At 40.9% G+C, this 20,820-nt stretch overlaps 1 protein-coding gene across 1 annotated transcript; it reads right to left on the reverse strand.

Annotated features, from left to right (window-relative positions):
• Positions 1-4,063: 4,063 nt before the first annotated feature.
• On the reverse strand, positions 4,064-20,668 carry pus10 (pseudouridine synthase 10). The gene is made up of 18 exons (XM_071529888.1): positions 20,511-20,668; positions 19,237-19,371; positions 17,521-17,910; positions 17,295-17,381; positions 16,125-16,159; positions 15,917-16,031; positions 15,304-15,365; positions 14,225-14,270; positions 13,016-13,080; positions 12,842-12,927; positions 11,803-11,928; positions 11,020-11,076; positions 10,841-10,917; positions 9,765-9,820; positions 9,389-9,506; positions 8,469-8,611; positions 7,564-7,663; positions 4,064-6,869 (listed from the first exon to the last, which is right to left on the reverse strand). The coding sequence occupies exons 2-18, from the start codon at positions 19,360-19,362 to the stop codon at positions 6,831-6,833; spliced, it is 1,728 nt and encodes a 575-aa protein (XP_071385989.1). The 5' UTR covers positions 19,363-19,371; positions 20,511-20,668; the 3' UTR covers positions 4,064-6,830.
• Positions 20,669-20,820: the final 152 nt, after the last annotated feature.

Below are 20,820 nucleotides of genomic sequence, written 5' to 3' on the forward strand. Positions count from 1 at the left end.
GCGCTCCTCCAGCCGGCATCGCCCGCCCCCAACCCCCCAAACCCCCCAACCCCCCCACCCCCACCCCCCCACCCCCCCCATCCGTGGCCATTTTGAGGAAAACACGTAGCCATTTTAGGAAGAAAAAAAAACGAAAAAAAAAAAAAAAGTCTCCCCTCTTTTTCTCCTTCTCTGCCATCCACGCAGACGGGGAGAAGTCTTTTTAGGGACTTTAAAAGAGGTTTTGCACAGTGGGATAGACTTGAACCGGTCGCCCCACACTAAAAAATAAGTCTCCTACATTTTCAACGCTATTTACTGCAGAAGGCAATGTTTTTGTTATTTATTTTTTTCTCTCTCTCCGTCAGTATTAAGTTGTCGACCCGGGTTGCGTTCTTCTTCTTCTTCTTCTTCTTCGTTGTTTTTTCTTTTTCTTTTTTTTTTCCCCCTTTTTTTTTTTTTCTCTTCTTTTTGACTTTTTTGCACTTGGTTTGGAAAGAGCCGTTTTAGGGAACAAAAACCAAAAATGTTGCCTTACGTGTGCAGACGTTTCGTATCATACAGACAGGGTGTTTTTTGGGGGAGAGGGAGGGAGAGGGGTGGGAGAGGAGGGGGGGGGGGATGGGGTGGGGGGGGTCATTCTTAGTTGAGAATAAGTGCATGGCTCGTGGTTCACTCAAAAAAAAAAAAACCAACTTCTTTTCTTTCTCATACATTTGCCATGGTAGCGCACATTCCCCCAATCCCATGGCAACAGAAGTCACTGTCTCCAGGTCAGCGAAAAACAAGAAAAACACAAAAAAACGAACAAAAGAAAGAAAGAAAGAAGGAAAGAAAACGAGGATGGACGAGTCTGTATCATTCCTTTTCATCGTTGCAGTGTTATTTACTTTGCTCTCTTTTTATTTATTTTCTTGAACCCCATATGTTTTTTTTTTTGTTCTCTCTCTCTCTCTCTCTCTCTCTCTCTCTCTCTTTTCGTTTGTACTTTTCATTTTTTTTTTTCGAAACAGAAACACTAAACTGCCAGAAACTGCACAGTTCACTCAGGCGCCACAGAGCACAACCGCATTCAACTCAGCTACCGCTCTAGCTTTACCCAGCCAGCGGGGGGGACGGCAGGCCTGCCGCTCCCTCGCTCCCTCGCTCCCCCGCCCGCTCCCCCCCACCCACCCCCCCCACCCTCCGCTCCACACAGGCCTTTCTGCATCGCTTCCACAGCCGCTCGCTTCCTGTCCGCCTTTCTTTCTGTTTCCTCATCGTAGCTGTTAGAACTTTAGTGGTATGGATGTTTACACAGGGAAATGTGGCTTAATGTACGGTGGGAGATGTGGGTCAACCTTATGCTGTCATAGCACACACACACACACACACACACACACACACGCACCCACACACACACACACACACACACACGCTTGCATACAAACACTGCACTCACAAACAGGAAACAGAGCTGTGAGTTCTCCATACAGGGCGACTAAGAATCAGTATTAGTCAAAGGCTAAATCGAATTCACATGTATGCGGACATGCTCTCACACACACACACACACACACACACACACACACACACATATATATCAGGGTTCCTGCACACGTCTGGGAAGTCTGGATATGTGTAGAAGAAGAAGAATTCGGTCGTTTCCAGCTCTTGAAAAGTGTTGAAATCGCACAAAATAGTTTGGAAAACGCTTGTTGTTCAGATCCAATATGTTAAAAGACTGCATGGTGTCTGTGGTTAAAAGATGCCTGTCTTCTCATATTCTGAAGGAATAATAATCATATATAAAGTGATATGGTGGAGAAATATGACTGTAAATCGTATTGAACACTACGCAGAATCTTCAAATCTTAAGACGGGGACTGGAAAAGTCTGATTTTTTTGCAAGAGAAACCGCGTAGGAACCCTGATCCATACGAACAAACACTAATGAAACAGGTTCTGACAGACTGAATCAGTGTTAGTGAAGAGGAAAGTGAGTTTACAGACAGTCAGTCAACAGACAGACAGACAGTCAACAGACAGTCAACAGACAGACAGACAGACAGACAGTCAACAGACAGACAGTCAACAGACAGACAGACAGACAGAGGCTGCTGCAGACCAGAGATCAGTATTAGTCAAAAGAAAAATGATTTCTCACTCGTACACCAACTTCTCTCCGACTGTGGATCAGTGTTAAAAGAAGAAAAATGAATTCACACACACACACACACGTACACACACACACACACACACACACACTCGATTTGAATCTGAACTGACGGTATCAATAAATCACTAATCATGTGACAGATCAGGTGAAAACTGAGCCGTGAGACACTCGTGTTTTGAAGACTGTGTGAGGACCGAGAGGAAAAAAAAAAAAACCGGAAAAGACGTCGCCCCACCTTCGTGATGTAAATATGCAATGCCTTTTTTTTTTGTTTTTCTTCTTCTTCTTCTTCTTTGGTTCTTTTTAGTGGCATCTTGACAAGACATGAACATTTTTCTGTGTGACTGTACTTCAAGCTTGCTGACGAGAATAGTGACCGAAAACAACAAAACGAAAAAAAAACAACAACAACAACCAACGACTCCGAACTGCATTTAATAAAATTTTAAAAAGGAAAAAAAAAGAAAAAAGACAGCAACCGTGTCAAAGACTGGACCCTTCCATTTTTATTTTTATTTTATTTTTTGGGTTGACACACCGCCTCGACTTGTACGTCCAGGGAGGATGTTTCCATGGAGACGAACCCTGACCCCTGACGCCCCCGCCCCCCCCCCCCTCTCCCATTCAAGTCTATATGTGAGAGGACTTGGAGTTCGCACTGTAACGGGTTCTTTCTGTTTCCCTTCACCCTGTTTTAAAAAAGAAAAAGAAACAAAAAGTGGGACTGTGGTCAACTCTTTTGCAGTGCTGGTTTCATCAGGTTGTTCCAATCCCATCATCCCTCGCTCCTCCCTCCTAGCTCCTCCCCCTTTTTTGTACCATAGTACTTGTTTTATTTATATGTTTGTGTCATTCTAGGCAGTGTTACCCAGTATGTCGTTCAGTCAGGAAAAGGCACCTGTTGAAAGTCGCTGAAGGATGATGATGATGATGATGATGATGATGATGGATGCATTAACTGAAGTCTCTTCTTTTTTTTTTTTTATCCAAACTTTTTTTTTTTTTTTTTTTTTATCGTTTGCTTGTTTGTTTTCTTACCAAAACATTAGGGCAAGAACCCAATAGTGGACTTGCATTGCCGTGGTAGTATTTATTTTGAATTAAATTAAAAAGAATACATTTCAGGGTTTTTGGTGTCGTAAATCTTTTCATTATTTCACCTCATTTCGGATGTTTTTTCTGCCCTGCGAAGCCAAAGAGCAGGAACTGAGAACAATGACCTCACCGTTTATCTCCTGCCATCATGAAAGTGTTGGGGAAGAGAAGTGGATAGTAAATTATTTAATAGCATTTATGGGTGGGTGGAATTGCTTAAATTAAATCTAAAACCTAGCTATGATCTCTCACCTTTAAAACACGAAAAGTATTTGCTGCTGTTCACCTTTTGTAGGGAAAATTTGGAGAAAAAAATGAAGTTCATTAGAGGCTCCAGTGTGTTATTTTACCAACCAAGGACTTCAGTTACCGACTGTTCTTTAGTAAGTAGCATCATTTGTTGTCATTTTGTAAGAGTAGGTGTAACTTTTGGTAACACTTTCTATGAAGCCCGTGTCTATAATACATTATAATCATACTTACAACACATTATAATGCCATCATAATGCATTATAAGTATAGTTATAATCATGCATAGACAGTTATGTTTTATAACACATTACTTACAATCTGTTATAAAGCTTTTTCATTACCACTTAAATGAAAAAGCTTTATAACAGATTATGAGGAATCTTATACAACATAACTGTCTATGCTTGATTATAACTATACTTATAATACATTATGATGGCATTATAATGTGTTATAAGTATGATTATATTGTATTATAGACACGGGCTTCATAGAAAGTGTTACCTAACTTTTTTAAATGGTGGAATCTCATTTTGGAAACAGCTGACATGTCACCTAAACACAGACACAACAGTCTCAGACAGGCCTTTATTCTAGCAGATGAACAGGACAGAACTCACTGTTGGACACAAACACCCATCTACACACAGTGAGCTTCCTCAGGAACAAAGAAAAAATATATATTTTCTCATCGACGGCTGTGTAGTTTTGAAACTATAAAATGAGGTTTTAGGATCATGAAATGACATGAAAACAAAAAACGGTAGGGAAAAAAATGGAAAATGAGACAAACACAAATTGCTGCCATGTGGTTTTTCCAACAATATTCACAAAATGAAAGTAATCAGGAGACTTCCTTTATGTTGACAGTCTACACATCACTGAGCCTTAAACTTATAGGAATGCAGTGATGAGGAGTGGAGTCACCACAAGCAACTCAGTGCCAACATCAGCTCTGTTCCACTAAAGGCAACATGGCGTCTGTATGAAGGGAAACCAGACCCAGCTCTGTCTGTACCAACACTCTGTACCCATGGTTACCGGAGCATCAGATACAAGTACAGTTTAGTTCTTAACAGACTCGCACCTGGTTGTAACATTTACTGCCTCATCCTTACACACACACACATTCACCAGTACTTCACATCACAGGTTTCACGTGTCTAGAAAGTCAGAAAAGTTGGTATTTTGGTATTTTCTAGCCAAGCTGCAGTACCAGAATTTGTCATAATTTAGACCTGAAATGTTGATTGTACCTCTTGTATAATTACTGTAAACAAATGAGAACATGTTGAAAACGACTGGTTTCCTCTATCTCACACCAGTAGCATTGACAGTGCTAGTTTCTCCACATTAAGACTACATTTCCCATCAGCCCCGTTGCTTCCTGCCCCCCCCCCCCCCCTCCTCCCTGAAGAGGATCAACATGTTGGAAGTGATTTCTCCATCTTCCTTTCTCTCCTTCCACCATCTGCTGCCAGAAACTCTTTCAGCTTTAGCTCCATTTGCTCTGGAGGAACAGAACCTCTTCCTGTTTTGTGCCGTAAAGCGATCCAGCAGATTTCCCTCCAGATCCACCAGGTGGAGGAGAAACAATGGAGGATGCAGAGTAGAGGCTGGTAGGCTGACCACTGATGGACTGGTTTGTTTACGGTAATTATACTAATGTCTCAAAATTAATGTTGTCATGATTTATTGATAGTAAAATGCTAAATTTAGCGGAACATCGGCCATTTGGTGAACGATTTTAACCAAAGCAGCTTAAAGTATCATGAGTTCATACAGTTTTAAGTCCAAGTGTCTCCAGTGGGAATCGAACCCCAAACCCTGGCAGTGTTGGTGCCCTGCTCCATATAGAACAACACAAAACCTTTCCTCTATAGACCCTTTTCTCGTCGTCATGGTAACAGCTTCCACATAAAAAAACGGTTGCATTACAATTTCCGGTTGCTCCGTCCTTCACTAAATCGCTCCACAACCTGCCCAACATCCACACTGATGAAGACTGTTTTTCATTGACTCCTGGATCTAAACTAGAGAAAAGCGACAAGTTCTTCCACCTAAAGTTCCCTCTTTCATTATGAAGGAGAGTTTTAGCTTCAGTTTCTCCTTCTCAGATGTCATCTCTTGGCAGTCATCACCTCATTTGCATAACGTTGTTACATTTATGTATCTGGTGCTACCAATCGTTACAATTCTGTTGTTTTTGTTGTCTTTGTTGGATTGGTTTTTCAATTCGTAGCAAAAAAGAAAGTCGCCACAGGAAGTTGTGATGCACCGGTTTCTCAATATGGAAGCTGCCTGTTACCATGACGACATGAACAGGGCCTGTTAACATTACAGTGTAAAACCTGTGTATCAACCTATGGGAAAGTTTGGGGAAAGTAAACAGTGATACTCTGTAAGGTAAGGACTTAATGAAAATCTAACAAATAATAATAACATTCAGACTCTTTGTACTTGCATTGTGTTGTCACATGTTTGAAAGGACATGATGCATTCAAGAGATTTTCTTTCAGTACTAACAAAGTATTATTGAGTACTTACAATACTTTTCCACAGGTTAAAGCTGCACTAGGCATCTTTGCACTGGCAGCAGGAGATAACTTTGAATTTTTTGTTTGTTTGAAGAACTCCATTACCCAGAAATCATATAATGTGACTTCAGTAATAAAGTGTAGGGGGGTGGAGGAGGTGAAGAGGTTCAGGTCCAGCTGTCTCTTCACTGCTGTTTAGGAGAGTTGGGATTTCACTCTCAAGTTTCGAGTCGTCAATTCCTGTGTGGGGGAAAAGTGTTCATACCTGACCCCAGGATTTAATTTGGGCTAACAGTGAGAATCTACAGCGTCTCAGTTAGGGGGGATGAGACGCTCTTTGTGATTTAGGCTGATAAGACAGCTGGATTTTTACATAAAAATCTTGCCTAGTGCAGCTTTAAATACAGTGGAATTAAGGCTGTTGTGAAGTGTCACCGACAATTTTTGTGTGATCTAGTTCTTGGAGATAAAGCGACTTTTGCCTTTGCAGCTTGGCCAGAAAGACAAACCCAGCACCAGGAGGATAAACAGAGCTTCAGACAGCAGGATGCTCAGATGGCTGCAGGGTCGGGGGGTGGTTTGGAGTCCAGGGTTCCTCTACATCTCCAACCAGCATTTACATCGCTAACGTTTCAGGTCTTACACGCTCTGAACCGGGTCGGGGTTTCAGCGTCTTGCTCAGTTTCCCCTCCGCAGGACTTCCTGGCTGTCAGAGGAACCAGGCTGGCTGCTGCTGAGGTGGATCCTGCGGCCCTCTGGGTGCAGGACGGCTCTGCAGCTCTGGGCCTGCAGCAGAGAGGCAGGCAGCCTCACTCTGGGATGGCAGGTGGCCAGTCCACATCCACAGACTGAGGGGGGGAAACACAGCAGACATGTTAGATTTACCATTTAGGGACTTTTAGGACTTTCAGCACAACGGCTTCTTAGAAAATCCAAATTTTTTGACGATTTTCCTGCTGAAAGGCAAGTTATATGACATATACATATTGGAGAAGCTTAAAATTTCATATCAAAGGGTGTGTGTGTGTGTTTAATTTAGGGAAGGGAGTGTTAAATTGGCCAATGGTATGCCAGATTTTAGACATTTAGCTGATGCTCTTATCCAGAGCAACTTCCACGGAGTGCAACAGCAGAATAAGCTTCAATTCCAAGATCAACAACATTACAAGCAACCGATGGTAAGGAGGTCAAAGGTCAGAGGTCTCAGCACCCAGACAACAGATGGAACAAATAACAAATTAAGTTTTGTGGTAGGAATCACTAGCGATCTCATGATTTGATTTCAATTCTTGTTTCATATATTTAGAATTTTATACCACAGTTCCTGATTCATGACAATTTTGGAGTCTATCCTGTTGGAATATACTCTATATACTATATTTTTAGTTACCATTTGTGTGCTGTAAAAATATGATTATACACTCTGCTGAGACTTACCGCTGTTGTTTCTTTTACACTCTGATGTCATCAAAATACTACTATTAATCGATTTTAAGCTAAACTAGTGTAAAGCCCAGGATCAGGTTCATGTCTCGGTCTCACCTCCACGTCCAGCTCCAGGATGTCTGTGTCGGTCTTCAGCAGCTCACACAGGTTGGGTTTGGTGCGGCCGAAGTCTCCGTGGACAAACTCCTTGATGTATCTGTTCACTGGTGTTAAGGAGCATTTTGGGAGCAGATGGTTTTTTTGGTAACAGTGAGCAGCTTCTGGTGTTTTTCAGGAACATCAGCAGCTGAAGAGTTTCTTTCTAAAGTCAGACTATCTGCAGGTTTCAGAAAGTGATACTTAAGACTTTCCAAGACCTTTTTAATGCTGCGTGGAGCTGAATTTAAGAACAATTTAAAAACCAAAATAAAGAAACAGAACGTTTCTGATTGAACTTAGCTGATGAAAGTTGTGAAACTAAAAAAAGGGCAGAATAAGAAAAAGAACAGCAGGAAATTAATAGTTAAGGGACATGAAGTCAGAAAATAGTTAAGGGACATCCTATCAGGTTAGTAAAGCAGATAGGATGCAGATTGAACCACTGACCCTGTTCTGGATTCATCTAAGAGTGAACATGCAGCACAATGAAACCTGTTATTACATGGAGAAAATAAAAATACCTCTAATAACTGTATGTAAGACATTTAAAATTGAGATAATTTAAGACTTTTTCTGACTTTTTAAGGACCTGCAGATACCCTGAAAATGAGACACTCTGACAAAATGATTCTTAATTAAAACTAAAGCACATGACGGGCTACTATTAAAGTTATGAGTGATCTGAACACTTTTGCTTACATGTCTACAATACAATGTTACAATATCTTAATCTCACAAAGAATGTTTTTAAGGATAGACTGATAGGTAGCAGCATTTTTCCAAAATGGCGAAATACCAATGGAGTGAAACCCTTAGTTTCTCCTATAAAGTGTGTGTGTGTGTGTGTGTGTGTGTGAGGATACGTCCCAGCCTGGGTCTTGAGCCCCAGGTAGAAGTGGTGTGGGTCCAGGAAGCGGGTGTTCATGCTGTGGATGACGCGCTGCCGGACGGCCAGCGCCCGGCGGTGCAGCACCCTCAGAGGAGTCTTCTGGTCCACCGTCAGGTCCTGACAACACACAGCACACCGCTCACAGATCGGGGGTTTAAGTGCCTTGCTCAACGGCACATGGACAGTACTTGTGGAGGGAGGGGAGAGATTTGAACGGGTGATCTTCTCTAATCTCTAGACTACTGCCACCAATAAAAACAGAGAAGGAACAGAAACACATACCAACACCCACACAGCACAAACACAACTCCACAATCAGACACATAATCTAGAATAAAATCAAACAATAATAAAAAAAAAGTAATCAAATGGAAAAATAATAAACGGCTTATCCTGGATTCTGTAAACTAGAATTCATAACCTCCTCCTCTCCTCTCCTTGTCTTGTCTCCTCTCCTCTCCCCCTCTCCTCTCCTCTCATCTCCTTGTCTCCTCTCATCTCCTTGTCTCCTCTCCTTGTCTCCTCTCCACTCCCCTTTTCCTCTCCTCTCCTGTCCTTGTCTCCTCTCCTCTCTCCTCTCCTTGTCTCCTCTCCTCCTCTCCTTTCCTTGTCTCCTCTCCTCCTCTCCTCTCCTCTCCTGTCCTTGTCTCCTCCTCTCCTCTCCTCTCCTCTCCGCTCTCCAATTATAGTCGTGGGATATATTTGTAAGGTAACGTAATGCTGATACTATGTAAATGAGAAAAATAAAAATAAAATATTGAAATTATGAGTGTAAATGCCTATTGAGCACATAGAATAGTGAAAATGAGATGACAGTATAGTATTCCAAAATAATCTGGATATGAGCTAGTATCTGGAGTATGCTGTGTGTTGTGTGTTGTGTGTTGGTCTTACTTTGATATCATCGATGAATGTGATATCTTCTCTCTGAATGGCCTTCTGGGTCCAGATGAGCGCCGTGTACGACTTGGTCTTCTCCTCCTCGCCCTCCTTCATACGACCCATGGCCTCTCTGCAAACACACAGGAGCACATATAGGATTCATTCATTAATTATAGTGTCATATGTCGTATAAAATTACAGAATATTGTAAAGTGTTGTATAGTACCATAGTATTATATAGTACAGTGCAGGTATAGTAGAACATATCATCATATAGTACAGTACAGTACAGTTATAGTATCACACTAATGGATCCTATGTAGTATAGAACTGCATCATACTGTACAGTATGGTATGAAGTCTAGTGAAGTGCAGCCTGGTTTCTCACCTGGTGACAATCTGCAGATCTCTCACTCTGATTTTCTCTGAAGACTTGTTGATGGTCTACAAGCAAAACAACAAGGTTGTAGTTAAGGACATGAGAGAGTATGAACACTGTGTGAGTGGAGATCTGTCTGCTGGGGGTTTATAAGAACGAGAGAGAGAGAGAGAGAGAACCAGCAACCCAGTTCCTCTGTCCAGGCACTGACTCTCTCTCTCACACACACACACACACACACACACACACACACACACACACACACACCTGATATTCATCTTGATGCTTTGGCAATATTGTCTGTGAACTTTCATGCCAATAAAGCACATTGAATTGAATTGAATTGAGAGAGAGAGAGAGAGAGAGAGAGAGAGAGAGAGAGAGAGAGAGAGAGAGAGAGAGAGAGAGAGAGAGAGAGAGCCTAACAAAGTTAGTATCTCCGCCATTTAGTGTAAAGCCAAACTCCCTATGGAAAATATGAATGGGATTTGCAAGAAACACCAAAAATAAAGTCTGTGCTACACGGAGCCTTACTAGCTAAACTACGTTTTGTTCCATGAAAATCAACTTCATGAATTTTCATCCAATTACTTTTGATATTGATTGTTGCTAGTGAAATGCTAATCGTTTGTGGAAAGGCCTGTAGCTAGCAACAACCGGAAAACAACACTTGGAATAGAGCTAACTAACAACTAACAATATGAACAATAACTATAATGACTACTCAATGCAATGCTAGAGGTAAAGGAAGCGGCTCATAACTTCCATTGTGCTTTTGTAGTCTGCTTTCCCTGATGATCGATATTAAAAGTAACTAAAAGATCAAAAGTCCCAAAGCTGATGCTGGTAGAAGTGTTTCAACCCCGGGATCAGAACTAGTAGATCTTGTCGGTATCGGTGGCCTTTATTCTTGGCATTTTTTTGAAAAGCCCATTCATATTTTGTATAGGGATTTTGGACAACACAAACGCAAATGACGACTTCCACTCCTCTATAAGTGAGCGACAGAAAGAGAGAGTGAGTAAGATGTGGGACAGTCAGTGAGTGGAGTGAGACAGAGAGTGAGTAGAGTGAGAGAGCAGCACCTCCTGCAGCTGCCTCATCTCTGCTCTGTTCAGTCTGGATCGATGTGGATTCAGCAGCTCCATCGCAAACGGACGACCTGCCGACCGAGACGAGAAACAAAACCAAAACACTTTGTTCCACTTTTTGCACTTCAGGAAAAAAACATACTGTGCAAGAGGAAGTTTGATTTGCGTCTCACCGTTTCCAAGAGTCCGAACGTCCACATCCTCTCTGCCAGAAGAGGAGAAATTAAATCCTGTAGAAAAAGAAGAGAGAAGGACACATTCAGTATAATTATTCATTATTATTTACAGGGTTCATACACATTTTCAATTTAAAAAATTCCATACTTTTTCCAGACCTTGATTTGTTTTGAAGATTTTATCTGGTGTTCAATATGATTTACGCAGATAGACATCTTGCCCCTGCTAACTAGGTCATATCACTGTATAGATGAAGATTGTTCTTCACAGAGACAAATATCAGAATATGTGAGATGATTGGCAGGGTTCCTCCACGGTTTCCATTTTAAAATTCCATATTTTTCCCAGACCCTATGTTCTTGACCGGATTTGATTTTGGTGGGTATTTGATATAATGCATGCTGACAGCGGCTGGGTAATAAGAGCGTCCCTCTATCTGAACATTATTCTTCACATCAACACAAACTGTGGACTCAAAGTGGCTCTACAACAACATAAAAGATAGAATTATGTGTGTATCGGACCTGAACCGCAACATTTTCCATACTTTCCCAGACATTTTTTCAAATTCCCAAACTATTCAAGACCTGGAAATGATCAAATTCATTTTCAATACTTTTCCAGACCTGTATAGGAACCCTGTATTTAGACATTATTTCCACATAGCCAGTTCTCCACAGGACCTCTATGATGCCACCAGTCCTGGTTGCTCTGAGATCTGTGACTTAACCGCACAGCCTCTATAGGGTTTTCACCATGACGGACTGGTCTGGACTCACCGTTGGCCCTGAAGGCAGACAGGATGGGCGCCGCGATCAGCTCCTCCACCGACGACTCCATCCTCCGCTCGCCGTCGATCACCCAGGGAGTCTGAGGCAGGCTGCGGCAGAACTTGTTGTACCGGCCTAAACGTCACCGAGCAGGGAGGGAACAGAGAGAGGGAGGGGAGGGGAGGGGAGGACAGGACGGACTGATGGACTGACAAGTGAAGTTCTTTGAGGTTCTCTAACAAAAAAACGACTAAAGGAAACCAGCTGGCTTTTCAAAATGAGAAGGAGCAGAGCTGAGAACAGGAAGGAGAGAGGAGAGAACGCCTCCATTTTGTGAAAGACCTGACCAAGATCAATTTTGGATCAATGCATTCTTCATTTGATTTTGTCATAATATGTAAAACACAGATAATAGTGTCTGGATTTGATCAATTTCCAACCCAGCATCCAGACTGGATGAGTCCCTGTCTCTGCTCTTTCCATCCTGGTGAAGATGTGATGAAAGTATTTGCTGGTTAGGGATTACTGTAGAGCATGAAGGGAATAAAGCCCAAAGTTAATAAAACAATAGAATTTTCATTCTGGCATTTCATAAAGCAGTTGTTCGGACTATGGAAGAATCTTTTAAAAACTGTTGATTTGATGTTAATTACATTGACACTTAGGACTGTGCCACTGTCTCTGCTCTGTCTCTTTTTTTGTATTCTCCCCCCTCATTTTTTCTTAGATTATTTATTACTTATTATAAAATATGTATAAAATATGTTCTCCCTTTAAAAAAAAAATCACAGTTCTCCAGAGGACTAACCTGGATAAATAAAGATAAAAAAAAAGAATCCATTTATATGAAAATTAAATCTAAGGTTGCACACTTCAGTACATTAAAATATATCTGTGGGAAAAGATGTCCCTGTTTTTGTAACAGAGTATAGATAAAGGCATTAGACCTGGCTGTACCTACTGTATGTTAACTGTATGTTAACTGTGTTATCTGTATGTTAACTGTATGTTAAAGCTGTATGTTAAAAGGTTTTCTTAGTATTCCTACCTGCCACAAACACAGACAGATGGAGACACTGGGCGTCCTGTGTGCTGCAGCTGGAGGCCGGACGTGTCGGTGGACAAGGGTAGTGTCTACAGAAAAATAAATGATAATAATAATAAATTTATATAGCAATAGTCTGAACAAAATCCAGAACTGAGACCTGAAGGCGAAGCTTACTTCAGGAATTTGTTGTCAGATATTTTCTCCAGAGCTTTGACCACCGCCATCCTGGTGAACACCGACTGCAGGAGGGAGATCAGACATTAAAGGAGAAATCATACAGATCCTCGTTTTTCTTTATTTAGTCTACAGTTTCTGCACCACTCTTCCCACAGACCACCTGTCAATCAAACAGTGTGGGCGGAGCTTGGATTTTCTGTTGCTGCAGTTTGAGTTTCTCTTTTCTTTCTCTGTTCAGCCATGGTGGCTATCGCTGCTCATGCTAACTACCCAGTTCTTCTTCTTCTGTTTATTCCAAACAAACCCGGAAACGTAAAACGCATCACTTCCTGTGCAGCAGGAAAGAGAGAACACCTCTACAGACTGAATCCTCTATGATTACTAGACTACAAACTATACAAAACGCTGCTGCCAGGGTCTTAACTAAGACCAAAAAAAGCGATCACATAACTCCTGTATTACGTGATCTGCACTGGCTACCCATATCTTTTAGAATAGATTTTAAAATACTTCTTGTAGTCTTTAAGGCACTAAATGGTGTAGCACCTTCTTATATTTCACAGTTTATCGTTCTATGTCCCTGCACGAGCCCTCAGGTCCTCAGATGCCTGTCTCTTAAACATTCCCAAGGTCAGCAAGAAAATTGGAGAGGCTGCTTTCTCCCGCTATGCCCCGAAACTGTGGAATAGCTTACCTTTAGGTATTAAAGTGGCAGACTCACTCCATATTTTTAAACAAAAATTGAAAACATACTTGTTTACCTTAGCTTACAAATAGTAATACTGTCTACTTTTGCTTTGCCAATTTTATTGTTTCTTCGGTGTGATTTCTCTGTACATCCTGTTCTTTCTTTTTTTTCAATACATTGACTGGATACTATGTCATTTTTAACTGTTTTCTTTTGCCATCCTGTAAAGCACTTTGAGCTACTGTCTTTGTATGAAATGTGCTCTATAAATAAAATTCATTATCATTATATTTTAGAGATATTGCATGATGAACTTCAGCTAATGACTTTCTCCCCCCAGAATTGGATATAAAGCATTTTGGAAACGAACTCTGAATATGGTTATGAATTGCAGTTCTATGTCCCAAAACAAAATAAATTGTGAAAAAGAAGAGAAAGAAATCACTTTCCTGATTATTGGAACCAAACAAAATCCTTTAAACTATTTTCAAAGGTATCAAGCTTGGTTGTTTCCTCACCTGTTTGTTCTTGGTGGGTTTGAAGCAGTCAGGACAGGCTCCAGCACTGTGGGAGGGATAACATCATTTATTCATCATGTAAGAGGTCAAAGGTCAGCGCTGATGGAGGAACCAAATGAAAACTCGTCTGCAGGTAAAACTTCACCTCCCTCTGGTTGAACCTGATCTTGGTCCTGTCTTACTTTAAAAACCTTCAACTTGTATACCCGGCTCTACCACACAAGAACATTCAAGGGACACAGAAATATTTATTACATTTATTGTGGTTCTGACCCTTCACCTCATTACTACTGGTTACTTTTAGTGTTGGTGATCCAGAAATTGAAGCTTATTCTGCTGTTTCACTCGTTCTAAGTCGCTCTGGATAAAAGCATCAGCTAAATAAATGACTTCAGAGTAAAAGCAGACTGCAAAAACCAACAGCAGACAAGATTAGAGCTGCAACGATTAATCGATTAGTTGTCAACTATTAAATTAATCGCCAACTATTTTGATAATCGATTAATCGGTTTGAGTAATTTTTGAAGAAAAATAAGTCAAAATTCTCTGATTCCAGCTTCTTAAATGTGAATATTTTCTGGTTTCTTTCCTCCTCTATGACAGTAAACTGAATGTCTTTGGGTTGTGGACAAAACAAGACATTTGAGGACGTCATCTTGGGCTTTGGGAAACACTGATCCACATTTTTCACCATTTTCTGACATTTTATAGACCAAACAACTAATCGATTAATCGAGAAAATAATCGACAGATTAATCGACAATGAAAATAATAGTTAGTTGCAGCCCTAGACAAGTGTTTCCTAAACCTAAAGGGAAACCAAACACACAGACTACTTTTCAGGTTGGACTGACATCTACTTGTTAAAAGAGCATGCTGTTGCAATCTGCTATTGGCTGATCCATGACAAACCATGACAACGAGTAACCTACATCACAGGCAACCAAGATCAGCCAGTAGCAGATTGCAGTAGCGTGCTTTTAACCAGCAGATGTCAGTCCAGCCTGAACAGCCGTCTCTGTGTTTGGTTTCTCTTCAAGTCTCCTCGTCTCTCTGGACCTGCAGAGAGTGGGACTCACAGGAAGTGGCAGTCAGCGTCCGTCTCTGGGTGAGTGAACTCCACGCCGACCTCGAACACACTCTGCAACAACAGAACAGACAGGAAGCTCCGGCTGTGAGTGTGTATCTGTCATCTAATGTGGCAACTCATCTGTTTCACTAATAAAAAATAAAACATATATTAAATCATGTTTGTAAAGCATTTTGGGCTACATCACTGTATAAAAGTACCCAATAAACAAAATCTGATTTAATTTCCTCTAGGTCAGTGGTTCTCAACAAGGGGGGTCCGGGGACCACCAGGGGTCCTTGAGGGGGTTCCAGGGGGTCCCCAGCAAATTGATAAATTGTTAAACTTCAGCATTATTTCATTTACAAGAAGTTAACACAATTAGAGAATGTAGAAGAATGACTGTTTTGATCATAGTTCCTCTGTTATCTCTCTACCTACAGTACAGACAGCCTTAAAAATTCTGGACAAAATCATATCTGACAGTAAAAATATTCTCAGATTTGGGTCCGAGAGACAAAATCTCATCAAATGGGGGTCTGTGGCTCTATTGTGGACTAAATTAGGGGTCCTTGATATTAAAAAGGTTGAGAAACACTGCTCTAGGTGGCGGGGTCACGTACCCTGGTAACCACGGCAACGCCCCCCAGCTCCTTGGCGACCAGGCCCTGCACGCTCCACTTGAAGGCCTCCTTCACCAGGATGACGTCGTCCTTGTCGAGCGCCATGCTCTTCTCTCTGGAGGAGAACGACCCGCCGACATTAAACCGACCGGCTGATGATGTCATCATATCAACTGTCAATGAACTGTACGAGTCAAAGAGCCTTTACCTCACTTCCTTCTTCACATGGAGCCAGCAGGAGTGCTGCGGGACAAAAAAAAAGCATCAACAGCAGCCGTGTCTTCACTTACAGTAACGTGACACAAAGGAAACTTTGTCACTGAAAAATAACTTCTGTGAAAACTGGAATGAAACCATGTTGGCCTCCACAGTGTTAGGTAACATTTTTTTTCCACTTCCACCCACCTCAGATTTCAGATGAAATGAAAACAGACAGGAAAACAGGTAAAGAGAACAGTGACTGCACAGCCTGAACCAGGAGTCTAACCTATACAGTGTGTGGTATATTACTGAGTCACATGGGGCCTCATATTAAAATGTTCTTTAACTATTAATTAGGGCTGGGTTTAAAAAATCGATTTTCCGATTCAAATCGATCTTCATTTGAATGATCCAATATTGATTCATAAAATCCCAAGATCGATCTTTTAATATATGCCCAATATATGCCTGTAGATTTGCACAACTTGCACTATATTGTGTTGACTGCTGTAGTGTGTTGGTCATGTTAAATAAAAAGTACATTAATGTAACTGCTTTGGGGTCAATTCTTAATGTAAACATCAATATTTTTAATTATGCATCAGGTTAGAGGGTTCCTTGTACAATTTACAGCATTAGTTCTCTGAGAATCTCTTTCATATCCAAGCAAAATTGATATTGTAACTGAAATATCCCGAACCGAATCGATATTGAATCGAATCAAATCAAATCGGAAATCAAATCAAAACCTTGTGAATCCGAATCGAATTGATTCGGGAAATCAGTGGCGATACCCAGCCCCACTATTAATTATTCGTTTCAATTAATAAAATAATAATAAAAGTTAATAACTTTTTAATAACTTGAGTTATTACACTCTAATTCTTACAAGTTATTACTTTAGACAATATTATTATTGCATCATCAGTTAAATATACGTATATATATTGTATAGATATATATATATGTACAAAGTCATACTGACCGGGTCAATGTAATAGTGTTATGCTATTGGAATATTCTGGAATTTATAACAATAACTGGTTTTATTACAGTTTCAACCCATTTAGAGGGATGTTTTGTTACATTTTTACAAGTTATTACATTATCAGCTGCTACAGGGCTTCTTACACACACACACACACACACACACACACACACTCACACACACACTGACCTCTCGGACACACAGCTGAGCAGGGAGAGAGACAGACAGCACCATGGTGTCGAACTCGTAGTTTTCTGCCTTCACTGCCTCTGCTATCTGTAATAAAAAAATAAAAAAATAAAACACATCATTCATCTCAGTGAGGAAACAGTCTGACACCACAATGTCAGCTGTGATAGTGAAGTGTTAAATATGACACACCGGTCCTAAACTGTCACAACACACACACACACACCTTGGTGGCGTGCGTCCTGTCACAGAACTCCTGCAGGACTCCCAGACACACCACACACACACGTGACTCCGCCTGCAGGCCGCCTGGCTCCGCAGCGGCGCCGGCCTCTGATTGGTCGCCAGCCGCACCGCGGTCGAGTTTCAGTCTTTTACTCGGCGGGTCCTCTGTAACATCTGGTACCGCTGCATCATGGGATTTGTCGTTTTCCTCTGTAACATCTGGTACCACTGCATCATGGGATTTGTCGTTTTCTTCTGTAACATCTGGCACCGCTGCATCATGGGATTTGTTGTTTTCCTCTGCAGGCTCTGCTGCTGCTGCTGCTGCTGAATCTTTGGATTTGCCGTTTTCTGCATCACTGATGAAAGCTTGAAGTTCCTTCACTGTATCCTGAGGAAGACCAAAGATGATGGATCACTAAATAACCGGCATTAAAGGGGAACACTGGACAATTTAATATTTTTTATAGTTAATACAAAAGATGCCAAGAAGAGTTTGTTTTATTTTGATCCCTGGTCCTGAATGAGCTGCAGAAAACACTCAAATATGAATTGTCACTGACTTTTTAAATCACAATACATTATGTGTCACTTGGCTGGTGTTATTTCCATTTCATGATTTGAATTTCATTGTTTTATGTCTGTCACTGTCTGTGTTGTTTTTTATTGTCAGTGCTGCCTGTTGGTCAGGTCTCCCTTGTAAAAGATAAACTTGTTCTCAACGGGACCTCCTGGTAAAATAAAGGTTAAATAAAAACCTAACTTTTCAGAAAGTACTAGAACAGAACAGAAGAGTCACTGCCGCCTGCTCATTCACATTCATCAAGAACACAAAACAAAATCACTAGGTAGCTGCATCATCACGGTATAAAACCACAGTAACAGTAATGATCACTCAACATTTTGACTCTCACTCTGTAATGAGACATGTCTATATTCAGTCTTCAGTGGATCCATGACCTGACAACTTTCACGAAGCTACAGTCGGCTGCCAAAAAGGAAACAAGGAAGAGCTGCAGCAACAGCCAAGGCAGGATCAAAACTGCAGGAGAAACACCTTAAGAGTTTAGATCATTTCCACTGATATCTTTTTACAGACAGTCTCACTATGATATTGCAATTGTGATATGATTTGCAATATTAGAGGGAATGATCATTTTTACATCATTATTCTCATTTTCATTGAAAATGCAGCACGACAATATTTAATTTAAAATGGTATTTTGACACACATTTCGCCTTGCAGTAGGCCATATTGCAATTTCGATAAAATTTTGATTAATTGTTCAGTCCTACTACAGAGCAAGCAAAAGGTGTTGAAGTAGACAAGCTTCAGGCACTTTTGGGGTTGATTTCTGGAGTCACAACTGGCCTACAAAGCTATTTCACCTGGACACTTCATAAAGACAACCTGAAGTAAGACACTTGAGCGCTTGTTCAAGTCTGCACGTTTATTACAGGAGGGCGACTGATGTTTCCACTAAGCGTCTTCCTCAGAGTCAGTTTAAAGAACCTGGTTGGAGCGTGTTGGACATACGGTCTGTTTGAGTCTCCATTGACCTGTCAGGACTGTATTGGAGAGCTGTGGCACGTTTGAAGTAGCTCTATAGCGAAGCAATTTATGAGACTTTCAGAATCAATAATAAGTAATAATAAAAATATAAGTGTGATGGAAAATGACTGGAAAATAGGATTGAGGTTCTGCTGTAAGTGGTACCTGGTAGGTCTGTCGGTAGGCGGCCTGCACCCCCACACAGCAGAACCTGAGCACACAGCGAGCGCAGCATCCGGCAGACAGAAGCTTCTGGACCAAAGGCTTGTCCTTCTCCTTCAGCGGCAGCATGGCTCCAGGCTGGAGAGAAGGATTATATCAGTTCATTAGGAATCACAGGTTCATGAGTCCTGGTTAAGAACAACTGAACCCAAACCAGACAGTGTGGTAATATTATTTATGTGATTGTATTTACTTATAGAGAGGATCTGATGTATCTATCCCTGCTATTGTGGGTGAACACCTATGTAGAAACCTGGTCTGGAATCTAGGGCTGGGCGATATGGACAAAATCAAATATCACAATATTTTTGACCAAATACCTCGATATCGATATTGCGACAATATTGTAGGGATGACTACTGGTGCTTTCACAGAATATTTACACAATGAGATTTTTGATAAATAAACATCAGTAATGTGGATATAATGACTAAGTGGGTAAAGGCAAATAATAGAACAGCTAGAACAGTCTGGTAAGTTCAGAAAATGACATCACTTTACTGTAATGCAGCCTTTAAAACCAGGAAAAGACACTTATGCCATATCATGATATTACAATATCCAAAATCTAAGACGATATCTAGTTTCACATCACGACATCGATATAATATCAATATATTGCCCAGCCCTACTGGAATTTCTCCCAATCATTTCTGTTTGCAACATCACTCACAACAACAAATATAATTGTAAGAAGAAATTTTGAAGGAATTGTTCCTTTAAAAACTCAGTCAGTCTCTGTCAGTGAGGAAAATCTAGGAGATAATGAGATAAATATTGGACTTTTGGACTGACAGTGCAACTGCTTGGCTACAAAACACTTGGATTGGAAGCTGCTTAGAGAAATGTCATGACATTACATGCTTTTTTTTTTTAGTTGTGAAAAGAAAAGATGCCTCTGTTAACTATGTTGGACAGGACACTCATTTACCTGGGCACTATTACTGCGAGTAAATGGATGGTAAATGGAAATGGACTGCATTTATATAGCGCTTTTATCCAAAGCGCTTTACAATGCAGTACAGCTGCTTTTGCAAGGGATAAATGATAAATAAGAAAAACTGCTTAATCCAACAACAGACATGCTGAAAACAGCTACTGAAGCATGAGTGTCCTGCTGACTGCTAAGCTAGCTAACACTGAGCATTTATAAGCATTGTGGGAGCTGAGAGAGCTAACAGCGGTTAGCTGCTGCACAACTCCTGCTATAAACCTACCAGATGCAGACGAAGTTGATACGCGAAGATATAAGGGAATAAAACAATGTTCAGTTACTAGTTAGCATGCTCTTCTGTTTCCTACTGTCTCAGGCGAAGCAGACACAGCTAATCAATCCGGATCGGTTCAGCTTAAAATAATATTGAGAAAGGCTCGGTTTTAATCACCACTACAAAAACGACAGCTCACTTGTCAAACAGCTGCCTTCCGGTAGAATTTGAACGATGAACAAAATATTTTGAATTAATAAATAAGCGTAAGTGAACTCTGTCACATCAGTAATCACTTTCTACTGCCTTGCTCGCGCGT

This window comes from Centroberyx affinis, unplaced genomic scaffold, assembly GCF_046629955.1.
Source record: "Centroberyx affinis isolate AG114_WGS23_722 - 3 ecotype Tasmania unplaced genomic scaffold, CSIRO-AGI_Caff_v1 ptg001846l_1, whole genome shotgun sequence".
In the NCBI taxonomy this organism is placed as follows: Eukaryota; Metazoa; Chordata; class Actinopteri; order Beryciformes; family Berycidae; genus Centroberyx; species Centroberyx affinis.

Excerpts from the sequence above, each read along its gene's own strand:
- pus10 (XM_071529888.1), bottom strand. The coding sequence starts at position 19,362 with ATGCTGCCGCTGAAGGAGAAGGACAAGCCTTTGGTCCAGAAGCTTCTG. Across the intron at positions 17,911-19,236 it reads CCTACCGACAGACCTACCAG|GATACAGTGAAGGAACTTCA; the intron begins GTACCACTTACA and ends GGTCTTCCTCAG. Across the intron at positions 17,382-17,520 it reads ACAGGACGCACGCCACCAAG|ATAGCAGAGGCAGTGAAGGC; the intron begins GTGTGTGTGTGT and ends TTTTTATTACAG.